At 37.7% G+C, this 23,237-nt stretch overlaps 1 protein-coding gene across 2 annotated transcripts; it reads right to left on the minus strand.

The window, feature by feature from the left end:
• Window positions 1-3,688: 3,688 nt before the first annotated feature.
• Window positions 3,689-7,574, minus strand: LOC104602384 (uncharacterized). 2 transcript variants are annotated; one of them, XM_010266062.3, is made up of 3 exons: window positions 4,747-7,571; window positions 4,413-4,531; window positions 3,991-4,189 (listed from the first exon to the last, which is right to left on the minus strand). In XM_010266062.3, exons 1-3 carry the CDS (start codon window positions 7,394-7,396, stop codon window positions 4,127-4,129), a joined length of 2,832 nt encoding a protein of 943 aa, XP_010264364.1. In that variant the 5' UTR covers window positions 7,397-7,571; the 3' UTR covers window positions 3,991-4,126. The 2 variants fall into 2 exon arrangements, with proteins under 2 accessions (XP_010264363.1, XP_010264364.1); XM_010266061.3 differs by lacking the exon at window positions 4,413-4,531 and having other exon boundaries at window positions 3,689-4,189; window positions 4,747-7,574.
• Window positions 7,575-23,237: the final 15,663 nt, after the last annotated feature.

The raw sequence follows: 23,237 nt of genomic DNA on the forward strand, positions 1-23,237 counted from the left end.
ATAGGGGTATTCTAGTCAAAATACAATTAAATAAATGTTAATGGGAGTTAAAACCTTAAATATAAGACTTAATGAGTGAGATTTGAATGAAGAGAAATGTAGTTGTTCAAATTACATATTGTAATTAGAGAATGCCCAAATTAATAAAATTGGGGTATTTTAATAAAAAAAAAAATTTACACACTCTCATTATCTCATATCTAACTGAAGTGGGTTAAGTTGTGAAAATTTGCCAGGTCAAGTTGTCCTTGAGACAAGCCTGTCATAGTGTAGGTCTTGACCCATCTGAGATACAAGACTGGATCAGCTTTACATGTCCTACCTACCAGCCCAGCATGGTTGTTTATCAAGAATCCAGGTTGAGCTGCTTGCAGCTACCACTATTTATCTCATATCTGACTCATTTTGTCTTTCTTATTGGGCATTAAGACGTTTGTTTTTAGATTAAACCAAACACCACTCGTTTTCTTCCTACGAAATCATTTGTTAACCTTTCTGTTGAGTCCGGATCTCCTGCCCACACAAACTCTGCTCATGTCTACCCACATAACATCGCAACCACACATGGAGAACATCTCATCCTCCTACATAGCATTATGCAAGGGGAGATGTTCTCAATTCACGAGGATAGTGTGTTGTGGGTTGATGTGGGCAGAATTCTCGTGGGTAGGAGATCTGGAGTCTTTTATGTTCTACTTGTAGTTGTAAACAATAGCAATTTTCAAAGCATCAATTGAAATAAACCACATGACTTGCAGAAGCTCCAAATTTGTAAGCAAACCGTTAAATTTTTACTCTTCATCAACTGAGATATGATTGAATGTATTAATATATTAATGCCCAAACCATGTTAGAAATCACACCAATCCATAATAAAATATTAAAATGGTTTGATTTAATTAGGTCTCCATGTTAAAATGATTTGGTTTGATCTAGGAAATTTTTCAGATTATAATTTACTGGTTTGGTCTCAGATTTTTTCTTAACTACACCAAACTGGATATATAGTGAACACCCCTAAGCATTACTAAGTGCCACATGGGTGATGGGATATCCGAAAATGCCCCTCCATTGAGGGAAACAAATTTTTTCTTTTCCTTTTTTAAAATTCTCCTAGCGGTTCATTTGACAGGAGGTCAGTTAGACCTAAAAATCTGTGACAGAAGGTTTTGTGTTACTGTGACTGCAATTTGATTTTAAATCTTACAGTGAGGGTTGTGTGTTTGTGAGTATGTGGATTGTGGGAGAAGGGTTGTAGGTCTGAAACTTCTGCTAGCAGCCTTTGTTATGGCCTCCGAAGACTCTGCAACCTCTGGAACTTCTTCCAACCAAAGAGGAATGAACAACAGTCTTGACTCTATGAGCTTTCTAATGACTATTATTCCCTAAGTTGGCAAAAATTATTTGACATGGTCTAAGGAGATGTGGCTGTACATCACAACCCGAGGCAAGGCAGGGTATATCAATGAAAATGTGAAGGAACCTAGGATTAGTACGGCTGAATATGACAAGTGGGACCAGGAAAACTGCATGATTATGTCATGACTTTTGACTACTATGCTACCATCGGTTAAGCAGAATTTTGTATGGGCTGAGACAGCCAAGGAAATATGGGAACAAGCAAGGTCAACTTACTCCAAGCAGAGACACTATGCTAGAATCTATCAATTGCAAGCCGAGTCTGCCACATGTAAACAAGGGGAAAGTAGCTTATCCACCTGCTATCTGAAAATGCCCCTCACATCTATTACCAACACAGCTGTATATTAAATGTTATCTAACCAATCACAAATAAACACACTAATGTTATATAGTTTTGTGGTGGAGCAGATCCGGTTCCAACTTTCTAACCAGAAAAGATCTGTTGTGATCACTATGATCACAAGGAATTCGACTTCTATCAAGGCAAGTCGGTGCTCACACCCTTCGAGCAGTCCCTTGCAACATTGCATTGAGAATATCTCTCATTAAATAAATTACATAACTACGGAGAAATTTCCAATGCAAGGCTGTAAAGGCTGTTGGAACGGGCTTTGCCTTGACTGAAGCCGGACTCAATCACATGCGACCTCCCTTTCAGAGGAGAGAAGATGCAGAAAGAAATCTGAATTCATACAAAATAAGTTTTTTATGTCACAATAAAATGCACACTTTCCCCCTTGCATTGCTACAATAATACTGTACACAATTTCAATTCAGGGAAAAGCAAATTCGGATTTTCTCTTCACACAGCACGCCTCACAGGCTCACACTAACCTCACAGATAAACCTGATCATAGGCCGGATTTGGGTTTGATTTTTGTCAAAATTCTAATGAGTTTGATCCAAAATCTGAACCCGAACCTGATCAGGCCCATGAATATATCTACTCATACAAGACTATGGGAAAACTTAGTAATTGCTAACAATAATGAATCAAGAGCTTCTTTCTCTTGTTATTTAATTATTTAAAAAGCAGATAAAAGGACCTTGCATTGGATATTCAAAGTAATGCTTGGCTTTGCAGTGCTCAGCTTTGGCATAAAATAGGCCCCACGTGTAAAAGCTTGCTACGCCAAAAGAAGAGAGACACATGGTTATAATCATTCTCTCTGTTGACATTTTCTATCTTTAACGACATTGGATGCCTCCTGCTTTGTGCACTTCATTCCCTACCTAATATCTACTACTCCATGATCCCCCAAAAGTATCCTTCGGATCTCTCAAAGTGCTAATTTACAACAATCTACTAATTCATCACTTCTTATGTATATTATACCCTTCAGTTTAGCCTTAGAAGTTATTAAGGAGTTCGGCTTCGGTCAGTACAATGACCATTCGAACAGCTTTTACAAGAAGAATATCTCCGTTAGAACAGCCTCTCTCAATCTTGCATTGGGATTATTTCCCTATAAAAGAAATCACATAAGTACTGAGAACAGTCATTGCACTGACCGAAGTTGAACTCTTTAAAGAGAGAATAATTAAGAGCCGCAAACGGTATAGGATTTTTCTTGGATTTGAATTCAAATTTGATTTCATTAAAGGCTATCTACATTCAGTCCATTTATAATTGGATCAAATATGAATCTTTCCTAATTCATCCAATATAATTCCATTCATTTCCATCTAAATGTGTTATATTAACAACTTATATTTATCCATTAGTAAGGTTGTTTTTTTGGTAAAGTAGTAAAGTTGGTTCGAAAATATTGTGTTTTTATCAAGGAGTGTTTGACAAGATGGTTGGTTTTATTTAAAAAAAAATAAAATAAAAATAACTACGATATCCACAAAATTAATACCCTAAAATGTCATAGGTTCAAGTTTCAAACAAGTGATTTTCAATTCATTTTGTTCATTTTATAATAATATAATAGTTTGATTATTTTTATTTAAGGTCGAAAGTTGGGTTGCCTGCGCCTTGAAGAATCTCAACTACATTGGGCTTGGGCTTGGGTTTGGGATAGAGAGGGCCCATTCAAATTGAACCGATTCCTAACCCAACTCCACCCAAATTGCACCCCTACTTATAGTTTAATTTACCATTCATTAGATCTGATTGGAATTTGGGTATTAATTAATCAAATTTGGATCTGCACATGTCCAATTTGATCCGATCCCTTGGGCCTTGGCATCCCCAGGATGATTAGAATAATAACCCAAAACTAACTTGCATGATTAATTAGTTTATGAAACAGAATTTCCATCAACAAAGAAGGAAAAAAGATCCTAAATTTGAATTCCTTCTGATCATGTACGGCTATACCAACCCCCATAATGAAAAAGAAAGCATAAAATTAATATTAACACTCTAATCCTGACTTTTGAGGCACAGAGTTAGCACCACCACCGCCGCTGTCACCTTGGCTGCCGGGGATCTTCCTATCGGGCTTGGCCTCTTGCAGCATTGACACAACGTCCCTCATAGACGGTCGGTCAGCCGGGTTGCGGCTTGTGCAGAGCAATGCTATTCTTAGAACCAGCATCATCTCTTCGCTCACGGAAGCGCATGATGCACCGGCATTCTTGTCAAGGATTTCCGTCACTCCATCCTTGCTCTTGATCTTCGACCGCACCCAATCCACAATGCTGTTGCCGTCCCCGAATTCGGCGTCCACCGATCTCCTCCCACTCAGTATCTCCATCAACACCACCCCGAAGCTGTATATATCGCTTTTCTCGTCCACTTGTAATGTATAAGCATACTCTGCAAAATCAATTAAACTCTACTCATCAATTATCCTCCTGCCTCAATCTCAATTAGTTAAATTTTGATTTCCACATCCCACTCATCTGAGTTCATGTGATGTGCACATCAAAAGGCTCTGATTATTTTTGTTTTTAAGTCTTCGGAAATATGAACTAATAAAAACAAAAAGTGGGTAAAAAAGTAGGGTATTTCACGCGCAATAGTGCGCAATGAACTCAACTACAAAGGGCGCGGTGACAAAAGAAGGGAATCTTCTCATCTCCCATGCCAGATGCCACCATTCAAAAATTGAATACTTGAGTTGAGGATGCGCCGATGTGCACCACACCCTGACGCTCACTGTAGAGTTAACACCATTACCTCCTCAGTCCTCATGCCAAAAAGAAAGACAACGTCACTAACGTGAGCCGTGGAGGCAGCAGAGATAGATATGGATATATAACTCCAAGAGTAAACCCTCATCTCATCTAGTCATCTGATCTTAGAGACTTGGCGAATAAACGAACAAATTGAAGAATGAGAGACCAACTCAACAAAACGTACTACGTACGTACCTGGCGCAATGTAGCCGTACGACCCGGCAATGACCGACATGGACTCGTCCGTTTGGATCAACTTGGCCACGCCAAAATCTGCCACCCTCGCTTCCATCTCGGCGTCCAACAAAATGTTGCTGGGCTTCACGTCCCGGTGCACGATAACAGGGTCACAGTCGTGATGGAGGTAACAGATCCCCTGCGCCACGCCCAGTGCTATCTTGTACCGGGTGACCCAATCCGCTATCAGATTCTCTCCCTTGTTCCTCCCATGCAGTAGGTCGTCCAAGCTCCCATTCGGCATGTATTCGTACAACAGCAATGTTGTCTCGTTGTTGCTGCAACACCCAAGTAGTCTCACGATATTACGGTGTCTCACGTTCCCCAGCACATCCACCTCCGCTAGCACACCTCGCCTCCTCCGCACCGTATCTTTATGCGTACCCCACAGCTTTTTAACCGCTATGATCTCGCCACCTGGCATTTCTGCCTTGTATACAGTCCCTGTGGACCCCATCCCGATTATCTTATCGCTCATTGATAAACATTCTAGCACATCATCCGCCGTGAAACTCAATCTTTGGAACGCGGTTAGCTTCCATGGGCCAGCCTTTTGATCATCTACGAATCGACGGTCGTAATTCGCGTGGAAGCATCGGCTACCAGCTATCAGAACGAAGAGCCCGATGGCGAAAGCAGCCGCCATGATCCACACGATCGCTCCGGCGGTCTTCTTGGGTTGCTCATGGAATCTGGCGTCATCAGTCGTCATCCTGTCGGAAGCGCAGGGTTTCTCGACCACTCCACCGCAGAGGCCCTCGTTGCCGAAGAATGACGATGGATGGAGGTTCGGGAAGATCGTGCCGGAAGACGGGATAGGACCAGTAAGGAGATTGAACGACACATTGAAGCTCTCTAACGTACTGCAGTTATCGAAGTTCGAGGGGATCGTACCGGTGAGGAAGTTGCGAGAGAGATCAACGTCGGTGATGGACGGTAGCGTCGACAGTTCCCACGGGATTATCCCAGTGAGCAAATTTTGCCGGAGATTCAAAGACAGAAGCTTCTCACAATGGTCGATATCCCACGGAATGCTTCCATTGAGCGAATTTCCCTCCATTTCCAGCTTATACAGGCTTCGGCATCCGATAAAATCGGGAATTTTCCCTGTGAGTTTGCTGAAACTCGCCGAGAATATCTGTAGATTCGGCGCACTCCATATGTTATCCGGTAATGGACTGTTGAATGAGTTCTCGGAAATGTTCAAGTATTCCAAATTCACGGACTTGCCGAGATCTCTTGGGATTTCGCCGGTGAAGTTGTTCTTGCTCAGGTCCATGTAAGTCAGGTTAGGCAAGAGACCGAAACCGAGAGGGATGGCGCCGGACAGTCTGTTATCTTCGATCCGGAACCTCCACAGAGAAGTGCAATTTGAAAGTGATGGAGGGAGCTCAGAGTCAAACCTGTTGGAAAAAAGAATGAGTCGAGCAAGTCGATTTCCAAGGCAGAGACTCGGTGGAATCGGACCAGTTAACGAGTTGGAAGAAACATCGAGCTTCTGCAACTTCGCATTTGAGCCAAGGTTTTGTGGCAGATTTCCTGTCAGCGAATTGTTCCAAAGCAGTAGGGACTCGAGGTTGGGAAGCTCGCCAATTCCAGCTGGGATCTCGCCAGTTAGATCGTTGTTCATTAAGCTCAACAAACTCATCTCCTTTAACGAAGACAAACCCTCCGCAATCTGACCAGAAAGCCGGTTATCTGACAAATCAAGTACCTTCAATGCCCGCAACTCCGAGTAGGTCGCCGGAATTGGACCATCAAATCGGTTTCTGAAGAGAAAAAGCGACTCGAGCATGGTTAAATTGCCAAGCTCCGGCGGCAGAAGACCAGATAAATTTGCAAAGGCAACGTCTAGATATCTGAGTTCCGATAACAGCCCGAACTCCACCGGAATCCCGCCGGAGAACTCATTGTACCCAATCTCCAAATGCTCCAGCCTAGTCATAAAGCCTAACTCAGGTGGAATTGGTCCATGCAAAAGATTCCCAGCTAAATGTAAAAACTTTAATCTCGGCAAACCTCCAATACCCGTCGGTATACCACCTTTGAAGAAGCTCCCCCCGAGGTTGAGCTCTTCGAGAAACCGAAGCCGAGTGATCCCATGTGGCAACGGACCAGTAAAGCTATTGCTGTAACCGTTAAAAACTGTCAAAAACTTGAGCTTGGTGATCCCGGGCGGGAAACTACCATTAAAATTGTTGTGACTGATGTCCAGTGTCCTGAGCATCGATAATTCAAAAATGGCGGTAGGAAAGGTTCCTTCAAATGCATTGCCGCTGAGGTTCAGAATGTTCAGTTGAGATAAAAAACGGATTTCTGCAGGAATGAATCCAGAGAGGTTCTTGTGAGAGAGATCGAGTGAGGTAATTTGGGAGGTATTTCGATCACATACAACCCCTGTCCAGGAACACCAGAGAGGCGTAGAAGAAGAAGAGCTAGTAACGGTGGTGGGGTTCCAGTCGCGGAGAGAGGAGAGAGGGTCCTTGAGAGAGGATTTAAGGGAGAGCAAAGAAAGGAATTGAAGAGGGAGAGTTGCAGAGAAACCCACACTGGTTCTGAAGATGAATAAAGACAAGAAGAAGAAGAGCGGGTGAGAAGTGATTTTCATGGTTTTCCGGGAGAGGGAGTGAGAAGTGAGAGGAGGAGGGGGTTTAAAGGGGTGAATTTAAGGGAGGAGAGGTTTCGATGAAGAGAAGGGCCTTTTGGGAGTGCAGGGTGCAGAGGGTGTTTCATGATGATTCCTCCAGTGGTGTGGTGTATGGGAGGGAAAAGGAAAAAAAAAAAAAAAAGCAGAGAGAGAGAGAGAGAATTGTTTCACTAATAATACTGACTGTACTGCGACAAACTATTTGTATTCATGTACTAGTCTCTCTTTTCCTCTTTGGTGACTATCTTTGTCTCTCTTTATTTCTCCAAATTTTATACTTTTTGGTTTTTGGGTAGTTGATTAGCTCTACTTTTTCATCATTTCTTGTTCCCTTTGTATCATCAAATAATAGCATTGTATAATTGATGACCTGGTTTAAAGAATTTCAGCTACGTACCCCTAATTTATCTTATTCTTGTTCTTCTTGTTTTTTTTTTTTAATTTGTATATTAAGATGAAAGTGCTGCATTATATATTGATAATAAATGCAAAAAATATAATTGGATTATACACCCACCATATTTCTGTTCAGAAAAATTGAGGCTTTGTTTGTTTGCAATACAAATACAAATATATGTATTCTACATAAATACCCGTTTTTCGGTTAAAGGATGTAAAGTGAGTTTTCAGTTCTAGCCCATTCTTTTGTTCTTTTGTCTCAGTTTGGAAGGAGTGCAAATACAAATATGAAGAGTATAAAATCTTGTATTTTTGTATTATTTTGTATGTATTTGCACTCCTTCCAAACTGAGCCTTTCTAATTTGTTTTAAATCGATGCAAAACGTTATACGGTGGTCTCTCCCATTCGATCAACTTAAGATTTGAAGAATACAAATTTGCACCAAAGAAATGATAATGCACTCTCCTCACACTAGGAAAGGTCGGAAAAAATATCTTTCCTCTCTTAATCATTGCATTTTTTATTTCAAACAAATACTCACAAATCTGAACCAGGATGCATAAATACCCCAATTCTACATTTACAGCCTTAGGCTTCATTTGGAATTGATGTAAAATTTCATCGGTGTAAAAGTACATCGATGAGGTTTTACACCAAATTGTAAAAAAGCGACCATTAATTTTGAAAAACGTGGATTCAAAAAGTGTAGAATTTTACATCAATTTTATTAATATAGTATTTATATCGACAATCGATGTAAAACTTTAGATGTAATGAGGTTTTATATTGATTTACAACGTAAAACTCCACTCCACCCAAATCTTAACAGATCTAAACCAGAGTAAAATTTTATGCCAATCTTGATTTACACTCCTTCCAAACATCATAAAACCAAATCGACTAAAATATTTACATCTATCTTGATTTACATCTTTTCAAAACGTAGGTCTCCTTTTATGACATTGGGTGATGATAGTATTATACCCATTCACTCCATAGAATCTCTTTTTTTGGATTGTTTTTGTAAAAAAATAAAGAAAATAATATCATATTCAGCAGACATGTGAAGATAATATGAAAGGACGGTCCTGATGTCTTGTTGGTCATGAACCTGACGCCAGTAAAAACAAACACTAAAGAGGGGTAAATAGCCTTTCTGTTGTATTGTACTTTAAACTACATGGTAGGAAGAGAACAGAGGTTTTACCCATTTCCCAAACACTAAAATAACTAAGATTTTTTTTTTTTTTGATAAACTAATAAAATAACTAAGATTGGAGCTAAGTCTTTTGACTGCATGAAATTAAAGGCCCCCCACCTGGCAAACATGCATCATAAATAGATTTGGAAATTGGAATGCTTATATTTTAGAGGAATTAATAGTTAGGCTTAATATATAATAATATATAATTTTAAATAAAAGTTTGGGCTTAAATTATAACGTAATAACTTTACCAACATTGATCTTTGCTGCTTGCTTGTCAGTTTGACTTACAGTTAGCTTTTGCATGATGGACATTTGCTTTGTATCATTCTAGTTGTTAAAGAATACTTAAGATAAGATTGAGGAACAGTACCTTCCCATTTCCTAGGTGAGAGCTGTTAAACAGCTATCTACGCCTAATCAGGAATCAGCCCTCTCCCTCTCTCTTAAGCCTTCTTGTACGTACGGCACAAATTTTGGCTGTTTGGAGAATACAGCCCGGGCTGTTTGGGAGCTTTAAGCTCATGACACGTTATCAGGAGTTTAGGCCTTAGGGGTAAAGGAATATACGCAACCGACATCCTTTTAGTTAAAAAAGACAAGCAGAAACTGAATGTGTAACGTGTCATCTAGAGGAAGTTCTCAAGCATTTCTGTTTTTTTCCTTAGATTTTGCCACGTGGGCAGGTGATATATGCAATCTATGTCGTCCATCAAGGTCATATGAATTAACCACGTATGCAGAACTCTATTAGGTATTTGGCATCAATGCCGTTGCTTCATAGATGTTTTATGAGAAAACAGTGTTGTATGCACGAGGGTTTGTCATTGTACCATTTTCTCATAAAATACTAGAAAATTAATCAATTTAGAATAAATTGAAATTAATTATTATTTTTTTTATTATAAAAAATTTATTAAAAGTGTTATATAAAATATAAATAATTATTAATTATTTAAAATGTTGAAAATATAAAACAATTGTATACTCTTATATGTTTCCAAGTGAAACCTTGTGCAAGGAATTTACTAGGACATTTACTAGAACACACCTTATAGGTTTACATATTTACTTAAAACTACCTTATAGTTTTCATTTTAATAAAACATCCCATATATTTTACAACTTATTTACTTCATCAACCTTTCATTAAGGAGTGTTTGTTTTTCCATTAGGCCCATGATTTTTTATTCCAAAAATACCCTTAAGAACTTTTTATACAAAAAACAAAATTGACCAAATATAGTCAATAAAGGGGTTGCTCGTGTCTTATTAAGGGCAAAAATGGTATTATCATTTTTATTTTCTTTTGATTAAATTTATTTAAATGAACATTAGGGTCAACATTGTCGTTTTTCACTATCATCTAATGGAAGATTGAGTAAATCCATTGCAAATTATAAGTGGTGTTTTAGTAAAATACTAACTATAGGGTAAATTTTAGTAATTCCATGAAACTATAAGGGGTATTTTAGTAAACGACTTTTTCTATTGTTTAGCTTTCGCTTAATAAATCTCATGTATCGCACAGGTCCCCGCTAGTTTTCTCATAAAATGGCTCATTTTTTATTGTTTGACATCGATGCTGCCACATAGGCTCTTTTTTTTTTTTTTTTTTTTGGGGGGGGGGGGGGGGGGAACAACACTGATTTTGTTTGGTACCAGTGTTGAATAACTATTTTCAGCATTGGTCTACATTATTCAATGCCCAAGATGATGTCACATTGATGCCACATCATTTCACCGCTGGCAACAATGAGCTTTTATCGAGAAAACATTGAATTTGGCATTTCTTCGAACCACACTTTCCCGATTTCCAAGGTGTGGTCTATAGCAACGTTTTTTTTCTGGAAAAACGATGCCAAATAAGAAGTCATTTTTCTGAAGCACCACTTTTTCTGATGTGGCACCGTTTTCTTAGAAAACGACATCGATGACAAACACCACCCTTGTATACATTAGTTCTATATGCCACCTTTTACCATAATATTTATAGTTTTTTTATTAAAAACACTTCTTATTTACATGGATTTACTAAAACCTTACTCTATAGTTTGCATTTATTAAAAATACATCTATAGCATGGTTTTCAAAACCAGACCGGACCAAACGGTTGGACCAGAAAAACCGGGAACCGGTCACCTAACCGGTTCCGTTTTTTCCCAAAACTGTTGATTTTGGTCAACAAACCGCTGAACTGACTGGTTAACCGTTCAAATAATTTTGACCGTTTTTCAATTTTTTTTAATTTTTTTGTCAGAATGAGCCAGTTGTTCGGGTCGAACAGTCGGACCATTCGAACCTATAACCAGACCCTGACCGATTCGGTTTTAAAAACCTTTTTTTTTGTATTAAGAGTCATTACTCTTTTAAGTGAATAGTATAACATCACATCAACAACTCTTTTCTTTGATAATAGCAGGATTGGAAATCGCACTACGACTAAGACAATTCATCCATTACACCAAGTGGACTACCCATCAGTTAGTGCATCTATAAAATCTATAGTTTACAACTGATTTAGTTAATTCCACCATTACTCTTTGAAATGGTAAGCTATGGGCCCATGGTTTTTATTCTGAAATTATTCCTAGCATTTCACATTCTTACGGTCAAAACAATCATTTTCTACTTCCAAGAGGTAGATTGGGGGGGGGGGGGGGTTCAACTAGATGGTTATGACCCCCCTAATTAGGCAGATCACAAACTTTAAGGGGTGTTTTTATAAAAGATCTATTTATAAAAGACTTATTTATAATAATCAAGGTTCAAAGTATCAATATGTATTGGTTCGTATCGTTTCGGGAGCTCTCCGATATGTCTTTATAAAGGATGTATCGGGGTTCTGATCGATTCAAGGGGTGGAGGAGCCTTAAATTACCCCTAAACCAATTTAAAAAAAATAAAAAAATTATAAAAATTATACCGATATGGTATGATACGCCCCTATCAGCATATCGATATTTAACTTTGATAATAATATTTAAAATTTATTTTAATATTTTATTCTATTATGTAGTAAAGTAGTAATAAAATTATAATAATTATTGCTATTATGTAGTAAAGTAGTAATAAAATTATAAAATAGTAGTGGTGGTAGTAGTAAAAGTAAGAGGAGGAGAATGCAGGCGGTAAGGTTTTATGAATTCAAATTTAGAGTTTTGCTTGACAAATAGAGGATATAAATAGATCCTCAAGGGCCGATTTGGCCCCCAAACACTTTTGCATGGTGAAAGATTTGATAGCCATGCAGCATCTTTCAAACAACCTGACTAACAGACCCACTTCGAATCAGGTCAATTAGGGAGCTTCACATCCACTTATTTTTGCCACGTGGAGAAATTCTATAGATTATCCAAATTATATCCAGCAGAAATTAAAGTAGATCTATCGGATTGACAGCATGTTTAAGGAATAACTTACCTATGAGGACTTATTTTATATGCATACATGTCAAACCGAAATTCTTTCTAGAGGGTGGGGAGAGAAAGCAACTAAGCAAGAGACTCCTTTGAAGCTGCAAATTACTTTGCCACATTGAAGATTCTCACGATTTTTTTTAAATAACTTTTTCCCAACCTTATTTTCTCTTTATTTTCTAATAATACGAACGTAGCCTCAGGGAAAGTCATTGGACAACCCAACTAAGCAAACCCGATCCTATATATACAAACATTGTATGGTGTCAATACGGTCATTTACTCGTAGAAAGTCCCCATCATATTATAACAAATTTCTGATTAAAAAGTAAAAACTATTCTTGTCCATTGTCCCTGAGGAATTGTATTATTACACAAATAATTATTCAATAATATTCATGTGACTACAATTTTAAGCTTAAGTAATGCTGCGTTTGGTAGAGGTGTAAAATCGAACCGGGTAAACTTTACACCCCGGTTCGATTTTGTAGACATTTGGTAAACATGTAATTTTACATCGATTTTTGGTGTAAAATTACATGTTTACATTTAATTACATTGATAATCGATATAATAAATACATTGAAATTATCGATGTATTTATTACATCGCTCTCTCTCTCTCTTCTCCTTCTCTCTTCTTCTCTTTCTCTCTCGCTCACTCGCTCTCTCTCTCTCTCTATTCTCCTCTCTTCTTCTCTCGACATGCAGTCAGCAATGGTGGGCTACGAACACCCAGCAGTCTCGAAGGAAACAACCCTACAAGCCCTAAACACCATAATCAAGCTCCACTTCGAGAAAACCTTGGAGAAGAAGTGGGCCTTCGATCTCGAAAAGAAGGAATTTGGAAGCTCTTCTAGTTCTTTTTCCTCTTCCTAGGCCTGGTCTCCATTGCCCTGGTCCAGTCGCCTAGACTACAGTGTCGCCATTGCTGGGTCTCCATCGGCCTCCTCACCATTGCCCATCTCATCTTCTACGTCTTGGTGGCTCAAACTCTCCGCTACATCAATGGGCTCAAGTACTAGCGGCAGTGACACAAGCTAACACTGTAGCTAGCGATGGAGAGGTTGAAATGGATCAAGATGAGGAGGAACAATAGGCTGGCAAACGAGATAGGCGACTAACAAATTCAATTCCAGCAGCCTCCCCTGAGCTATTTTTGTAAGCTCAAGAGGAACTGGACCGTGCATATCAGATTCTTGATCCTAATATACATCTTCATGGTCTTTTCCTCGGTTGCCCTTCCCTATTCCTAATCTATAAAATCCACTTTCTTCATATGTGTTGTACACTGTCCTGGAATTGGATGCCTCCGCGTCGGCACAGATCTCCCTCCATGACTGCAGCATCATGCACATTGGTCATCGGTTTCTTGAACTCAGGCGAAGTAGCGTGATTCAAATTCCACAAGTCGGTTTGTCAAATTGGAACATGGTACCAGAACTAATTGTTGGCGAGGTAGCTCTTCCTAGCTGTCATAGTGAAAATTTTTCAAGAACTAATAAGGTGGCTCTGTCTTTTTGCCCTTTCTCTCTTCTGAGCCTCTAAGAATTTCTCCCTTTTCTCTATGCTCTTGGTTTTGCTAATTTCTCTGCTTTTATAAAAGGTGTAAACGGATAAGGTTGTCCCTTGGCTCCCTTCTGCCCTTCTCTCTCCCTCCCTTCCTCTCTGATAAATCTCCCGCTACAACAAATGCATTTACACCTGACTAGTCCATATTTTACACCCTCTCCCAACCATCATGTTTCAGCTCCATCCGTGTAAAAGTGCATTTACACCTGAAACAAATGCAGCCTAAAGTATTCATCTAAGAAAAGAAAAAAAAATTAGAGTTTGATGTTGAAGACCTCATTAGTACTTTTTTTAGTAGAGAAAATGCAATTAAATGATCTCAATCACTTACTTTTATCATGGCACATTTACATTAATAATAATAATAATAATAATAATAATAATAATAATAATAATAATAATAATAATAATATTATTATTATTATTATTATTATTATTATTATTATTATTATTATTATTATTATTATTCTCTAATCCACAAATGGGTTAGAGAGAAAATCATGGGTAGTTGGCTGGGTAACCCACCAACATGAGACCCACATCTACTTTTACAGAGCATTATCGTGTTCAGTTGTGATAGGTTGTTCAGCCTGCTGTGCATGAAAAATATACAACATTTTTGCTCTTATGGCCCTAATCATACCATTTTTCTAAAGCCAAGGGTGAGAATGATGTTATTATGTAACATATTTCATTATTTTATTTTACAATAAGTGTCATTATATGATATCAGCCATCAGACATTAGAAAATTAATACCTAATCATACCATTTCACGTCTAATAATAATTTCAATTTCTTCTATTGATTTTTTCTTGAAACAGAATATTGAGGGAAAATTAATATCTAAGGCTCAATTTGGAAGGAGTACAAATATAAATATGTACAATGTAAATACATACAAAATAATATAAAATACAAGGTTTTGTAATCTATAAATTTGTATTTTACTCTTTCCAAACAGAGCCTAAGGAATTTAATGAAATTTTGGTCTCCATGCATGTTTGGCAAGCTATTGAATATTTGAATCATAGAAAATTATATCTTAAAGTATCGTTTCATCATCATCATTTTAACTAATGTTTTTGAATCGTCGTTGACCCAGATGGTTGGACCATTCGGCCCAGAAACCGTTCAACCAACTGGTTATGTTTCACCCCTAACCCGTTCTTGGATAAAAAACCATTGACTTCGTCAAAAAACCACTGACCATAGCGGTCGAACGGTCGACTTGTTTGACCTGACCAGCGGTTTGTAATATAAAGTTGCAGAGAGTATAACTCAAATCTGAGATCCAGCCTGAGACACAAACTTAGATTTGGGATCTAGTACAGAAGAAGAAGAAGAAGAAGAAGAAGAAGAAGAAGAAGAAGAAGAAGAAGAAGAAGAAGAAGAAGACTACAAGTGTTTTAGAGAAATCGATCTCAGATCTGAGATCCGAGAACTCAGATCTCTGATCTGCATTTGTTGCCACCGCCTCGCCGTCGTTGTTGCCGCTGTCGTCGCTGGTGAGCATCGAATCCTCCTCCTCCTCTTCCTTCTTCTTCCCTCATTCTCTCCTTCATTTTCTTCTTTCTCAGCCTTTGGCTTTCTCAGCTGACATCTCTTTTTTTCTTTCTCCTCTCTCAAATCTGAAATCTCGTATAAATTTGCCCTAATATGCAGACTGTCCGAATCGTAAAACCCAAACGGTTGAACCTCTGAACCAAAAACCGATAGCTAGAACAGTTTCGTTTCCGAATCGGTTTTTAAAACCTTCATTTTAACCATTTCATTGCTTGTCACCGGACTCATTGCTCCCTCTCCCTCCAAAGAAAGAGGAAAAATAAATAAAAAAAAAGGAATTGAAACAAAAAGTAAACCATTTATATTTACCTTGCTTTGTTGTTTCTCGATATGACAAAGCCAACTTTTTCACTTTTACAGCTAAGGCTGTGTTTGGTTTGAAAGGAAAGGGAAGGGAAGAAAACCTATACAAGATTTGTAAAGGTTTTCCTATCATTCCCTTCCTTTCCCTATTTTTTCCTTCAAACCAAACATAGCCAGTGTTCGTTAATCTAGCATGGTGGAAATTTTTGCCAAATAATTTCTTCTAATCTGTCATTTCACTTGTATTAAGAATAATAGAATTAAAACTCAAGACTAGGGGTGCTCATAAAAAACTGAAAACTGATCGGTTCCATTTTGATTAACCTAAGAAACAGGTGGCTAATCGAACCAACCTAAGAAACTGGTCAAAAACCGAAACCTTTCAACCGATTAATAAGTTTATTCAACTTGGGGGTTTTCAAAAATCAATAATACCAATTCAATTTCAAAAAAAAAAAAAAAACCACGGATCAATTTAACCAAAGCCTGACAACGGGTGCGGGCTAATTAACAAGTCGGAGAAGCATAAGCTAAGCTATCGTCCTTCTGATGAAAGTCAGGAGACGAATGAGCTAGAGACGGCGCAGAAGGAACTAAAACAGATTTGAACTGAAGTTCTTTCTCTGAATTGGTGATGAGTGATGACTATGGGGAGTGCAATCGATCGAAACTCTACTGGTTATAGCTCTCCTTAACATACATATCAGAATGATAGAACATCAGCAACTCTATATTTATGAAAATTTCCCTGATTTATTTCCCTTGCATTGGCCAAAAGACTGCAATCTCATTTGCACTGTTACAAATTCATGAGAGTAAAAATTAAAAAAAAAAACGCAAATTTTGGTCCACTTACTTTTAACTTTCACTTTGCTTCAGTTAATCAGGTTTTATTTACTCAGCTGGCGTGCAAGTTGGGTACTCAAGTGAGGCCCACTCTTGTTTTATATATATATATATATAACGGAAGAAAGTCAGGCCCATTCAAATTTCAGAAATGCTCAATCCAAATCTACCCTAATTACACCCTTAATTTAATTTTACTTAATCTAAACTGCAAAAATTGAAGCAAATATATTTAAATCATTTGCATTCTCATACTTCTGCGCCAGTGCAAAAGAAATTAAATTGTGCGGCAAATAAAACCAGGAAATAGAATCCCAGGATGATATAGCAAATATCTCGTACATACAATACGGTATTCTGGCTTTGGCTTTTACCACTACAGCTACGTACCGCGTGTTGTCTCTTGGCTGGGCAGAAAAGACTCTGGTCATGATTGCCGGAAGGCCTTCTTTTGCTAATGGGCCTCTGTTTGCTTTAAGTGCAGAGTGGATGAGGGCCCACAAAAGTTTTGTCTCCCTTATCCCCTTCACCTGCAAAACGGCCCAGTTCTGCTTTGCGCGCTCTCTCTTTCTCTCTCTCCCTGTGATAAGACCTATAAGATGCAAAAATGTGGTGGTATAGATGCTTTGGCATCATCTGTCAATCGCACGTGCATTATCACTCTCTCGCACGCGTAACGCCTCCATGATGGTGTGCCCTGTGGCTGTGCCCAAGCCTAAGCGCGCGTGATGTTGAGGCCATGCCCGTTGTGCACTTTTGGTATGGAGCCAGAGGCATCCAAGGCTTTATCATGAATCATGATTCCCTGATCATATAGATGAAGGGCTGCCACCTTGCCACCTGGCAAAAAGTGCCCACCCAAGTTTTTCCTATGCCATTAGAAATCATAACCGTCCAATACAAGGATGGTAAGAGATGCCAGACATGGCCCCATACATGCCAAAACTGTGAAACATTCTCCCAACCAAAAATCCTGAGCAATCAAAAACTGACGCTGGAGTCTAGACTGCAGGGACACGGATCTTTTGCTGCTGAACATGGTGATTGGATGTTGAGCTTTTGAAGCTCCACAGCAGAAAACGGTGCGACTCAGGTTCATAAATGGTCCACCACTCCACCTGGTTGAAACCAGTACCACATTTCATTTGGGGTTGCAGGGGAGCGCTGAACCGTGGTTGCAGCAGATGTCTGCTACGGTGAATCAATCAATAAAATAATGAAAAAAATGGATTTTGAGAACTTGAATCAATCAAAGCGGAAAAGGTTTAATATGCAAATATTCTGCTCAAGACAGAAACATGCTTTTTTTAATGCAGAATGCATGTAAAACTTGTACATATGTAGCAGACTTTCGTGGTTCAGAGAGAGAGAAATTAAATATCTTGAATTCTTTTGGTAACTAATGCCCAAAATTTTGGAAAAAAAAATAAAAAAAATATAGCTTCTTAGGGCTTTAAAAGAATTAATCAAAATTAGACTGATCTTTTTTTTACTGCCTCCCGCATAACTGGCTTATTAGTTTTCCTGATTATTCTTTATATTTTATTGAAATTAACACTCTTAGGAGTTGCTGCTTCTTCATGAAATGTAAGCGCCAACAATCAATCCCATATTCCCCACTCATGCATATATTTTTTGTTTTTATTTACTGAAACTGAAAGTGGTATCTTATGTCATTTGACAAGAAAATAACGTCAGCTGATTTTTCGCCCAGCTGACTGAAAATACAACGTCACCTGATTTCACAAAGTAAAAGAAAATAAAGAGAAGAGATGTGGAAGAAATTATGGCTGTGTTTGACAGGATTTCAGAGTATCTTTTCTTTTCTTTTATTTTTTTCCTTTTTTTTGGCCAACTCCTTTTATTTTTGGTATACAAGAGCAAAGAAAATGCACTAATAAAAGGTCGGGGTAGTGGAATTTCAGCGGTCTTCGGAGGTTTCCAATAGATCAGCAAGTTGATTAGAACTTGATTACTGGAAACTATTTTTTTTTTACTCAAAAGTCATTTTTTAAGTAATGATTCTTTAGATCAAAATGTTAACCAAACATAGCCAAGTTTCTCAGTTTTAGACTAGCCATGCAGTTAATGCTCGAAACTGCATTTGCTTTTTACTCAATCAAAATATGTTTAGTGTTCTTACCAAGATTTTTAAAGCCGGACCGGATAAGGAACTGTTTTTGAAACTGGTTCTTGGGTCAAAAGGTTCAATCATCCAATTCGAATGGACAGTTTATTCTGATTTAAAAAATAAAAAACAGTAAAACTGTTATCTGAATTGACAATTCGACGGTTCAACCACCCGGGTCGGTGGGTTACTGATCAAATCAATGATTTTGGGTCAAAAAAGTGATTTTAGGATGAAATGAAATCAAATATCTAACCGGTTCCATTTTTTGGTCCAACCAACTGGTCTAATCCGATTTTGAAAAGGAATTTCCATAGAAGCAAAGAGTTGGTATTATTCTATTGAAATACTAACCGTCTAATAGTATGGCTTTAACCTTCCAATACTTTTATTGCTCTCAATCTGATTGTACAATATCGATATCTCACTAGCTACCTTACTCGAATGGTTTTTTTTTTAATGAAGTTGAAGATCGCTCAGCTCCTTCTGATATATCAATTTTTTTTTTTTTTACAATAATTGACCTCCATTTAGCTTTCTTCCTTCAGTTGAATCAGTTCCACTAATAATTCAGAATTAGTGATGTTTTTTGTTATTTTGAATCACCCGGAGATCGATTGAATACCAATTCAGCGTGATTTTTATGTGTATGGGAGGGAGGAAGAGACATGTAGTCTGTCTGTTTGCAATGCAATTTCATTTGTACTGGTATAAATGAATGAGGTGCAAATGAAAGCTTTACAAATTTATTTTATTTTATTTTGTCTCTGGGCTTTACGCTATTACTTTAGCTTTCATTTTAACAATCAAAGCAAAATGAAACCTATAAACCAAAATTTCAACTCCACACTAAGCTAAAGCAAATGAAATTGCACTCCAAGCAAACAAAGCTAGAGTTTAGTGGACCCAAGCCTATTTTTTTTAAGGCAGGCAAAGGAACTTGGTATTCCAGTATGGATCAATTCTGTTGGTGCTGCATGCCCCTAGTTTGGTAATGAAAATGTTTTTGAAAACAAGGGAGACAATAGGTTTGGGTGGGACCCATAACTGGTCTTGAGCTCCATGACTTGTCATCCATATCTAGATTAAGATTAATTGGGCTCATGCCAAAAACTAACTTAAATTTCTATTAAAGAAAATAGAAAGCCGTAGTCCTGATGAATCAAGTATTTTGGGAGGTGGTCAAAAGTCAAAACTCATAAAAAGTTTTATTTGAATCATGAATTGATAATTTTTACTGTAGGCCGCCTCCACATACATGTAGGGTATGTCCTAATACAATGTGTTGATAAATAAGGGTCTCAGACCCGCAAATAGTGCTCGTGTTGTGTCCCCAGATGGGAGCCAGTGCCTTAAAAACAATGGTTCAATGGGGTCCCCTAATATCTCTTTGAAAAGCCGTGTGGTGACTGGTGAGATTTACAAACGACCCGTCACATCCTCATACCATGCATCTCCCTTCACATCTGTATGTTTTGAAGTTATTTAGAAGCTTCTTTTGAGATTTGTGCCAACTGCCAAGCTAAAGCATGGGCATCTCTAACTTCAGAACTTGGATCCGCTCCTCTCATGGCGCAATCACTGAGCTTTATCCTCTTGTCTTGTCTCTCTCCAGGGAGATTCAGATTCAGGATGGTGCAACTGCTGCTCCTGCTCGGCCTCTTGTATATATATGGTATCCCTGCTGCTTGAAAAAGACGTCACTCTATTGGGTGGTTTTGCCTTTAATTTGATATTTTGGCCTAATTTGTTTGCAATTAATGCATTTTCATTTGTATAAATTGAATTGAATGCAAATTGTGATTTATTTTCCTTTTAAAATTTACTCTCTTTTTTTGTATATTTGTTTATAGTGGAAATGAAGTAAAATAAACCTAAAGCAAATTAAAGTATAGTAATATGTCCAAAGCAAAAAGTGATCCGTCAGAATTTGCACTCTTTTAATTTGTATTCCCATTCCTTTGTAATAATGCAAATGAAATTAATGGAAGCTTTCATTTTATTTTTATTTTGCCACCGGTGTGTGTAATCGACATTTAATGCATGGTTTTCAAACTGTTGTTGACCCGCACAATTGGATTGTTTGGCCCGGGAATCGTCTAAGCAATCGGTTTTGTTTTACTCCAAATCCGGTTCCTGGCCAAAAACCATTGAATCGGTCAACGATTCATTGACTCGGGCAGTTGAACCATCAACCCATTCAACGGTTTTTTACCATTTTTAAATTTTAATTATTTTTTATTTTTTAATTTATTTTGTCAGAATGGGTTGTCATTCGGACTGGACATTCAAACCATCAACCCAATCGACCCATTCAACAGTTTTTGGCCATTTTTAAATTTTAATTATTTTTTAATTTATTTTGTCAGAATGGGCTGTCATTCGGACTGGACATTCAAACCATCGACCCAGAAACCGGTGGCCAGAATGGTTCCGGCTCCGGGTTGTTTTTTAAAACATTGATTTAATGAGCTCAATTAGGCTTGGTTGGATCTCAAGGCTCTATTAGTTTCAGTGAAGTAAGCAATTTTTTTAACATATAAAATTTTAAATTTACCACTTTTATATGGAACTGAGGGAGTGCAATTTCATTTTAGTAATGCTAATACATGAGAATGTAAATAGGGGTGGCAACAAGCCGAGCTTTTCACGAGCTGCTCGAGCTCGGCTCAACTCGTGAGGCTTGTGAGCTGGTTCGAATATATATATATATATATATATATATAATAAAAATATTATAATTCTTATTTTTTAAAATATCAAATAAAAAATATTTTTATATATAATTTTTTATTTTTTATAAAATATTTTTTTCTCAAAATCGAGCTCGAGCTTATGAATTTTTTACTCAAACCAAACTCAAGCCTCGTATTATTCGGCTTGGCTCGGCTTGAACCCACCCCTAAGTGTAAATGAGAAAAATGCAAACTGATCAAACAAACAAAATAAGGCAAAAGTTAAAACAAAAATAATTTAGTTTTGGTCAAGGTATTTCATGAGTACAAATCAGCCCCCCACAACGTCCCACAGCACATCCCTGCTGTGTATTGAGAACATCTCCCGGTGATGACATCATCATTTCTGATATATCATCGGGAGATGTACCCAATACATGATAGGGATGTACTGTGGGACGTTGTGGGGGGTAATCTTGTGGGAGGCTGATTTGATCTCCTCATGAAAAGTCGAAAAATTGAGAATCCAAATGAAAACTGAAAGCCATATTAATTAACCAATTGATTCAGTCAGGTTTCGGTTCAGCACTTTTCAAAAAGCAATGGGACCGATTTGGTTTGGTAACGTAACCGTGAGCACCCCTATATTTACAAATTGCAATACTCTCGTACTTTTGGCTCAATTTGGAAGAAGTATAAATGTAAATATATAGAGTGCAAAACCTTATATTTTGTATTAATTATACTGTACATGCATATTTGTATTTATACTCCTTCCAAATTGAGCCTTTGCACCAGTCCAAGCCAAAGTCTCAATTTCAATAGCAAAATGTTCCAGCGTCTTAATTTATAAGCATTACAGTGTACTAGCTAGCTAGCTAGGCTGTATTTCTGTAATTAACTAAATATCATTTTTGTAAATAAACCATTGACATAACAATAAAATGAAGTAAAAGTTACGACTACCTATCCGCAATCCGCATTAGGGGTGTTTATGGGTCGGGTTGGGTTGGTTTTTTGGGATTTTCCCAAACGACCTGACCTGGTTGGGTTAGCTAAGATGGAAACTGAAACCAACTCACTGATAGGCCAAACCGACCTGGTCGGTTTGAGTTGGGTTGGGTCGGTTTCGGTTTTGCTCCTGTACAAAGTCAAATAAAATCTGAATTAGTTGATAATTTGATATTCAAGAGTTCAAGATAAATTTAAATTTAATTCAGATAAAGAATAAAATCAATAAATTCTTCATGTAAAAACAAGTGTCAATAATGGGCCTTCTAGAGTAAAAAACTAGGTAAATCTAGGTAGGTAAATCAATAAAATAAAAATTTAGAAACCTTTTAAATTCTAATCTAGGTAAAAAACTAAAAAATGACACCTAATTGAATTCTAATTGTAATTGCCTAATGGGCCTTTTAGAGTTCTAGTTCTAGTAGAAATCTAAAAGTAGAAGACTATTAAGAATTAGGAAATTATTCAAACTAGGAAGTAGGAACTACCAAACTAGTAGAATACTAGTTCGGTTCGGGTCGGGTTGGTTTCGGTTTTCACGCAAGAAAACCGAAACTGACCCGAGATTTCGGTTTATGTATGTGCCCAACCCGAAACCGACCGGTACGGATGAAAACCCGGCCGACTCGAGTTAGGTTGGTCCGGGTTGGTCGGTTTGATCGAATTGGACATTCTTATG

The sequence above is a fragment of the Nelumbo nucifera genome, chromosome 1 (genome assembly GCF_055504915.1).
Source record: "Nelumbo nucifera cultivar China Antique chromosome 1, China Antique-T2T, whole genome shotgun sequence".
In the NCBI taxonomy this organism is placed as follows: Eukaryota; Viridiplantae; Streptophyta; class Magnoliopsida; order Proteales; family Nelumbonaceae; genus Nelumbo; species Nelumbo nucifera.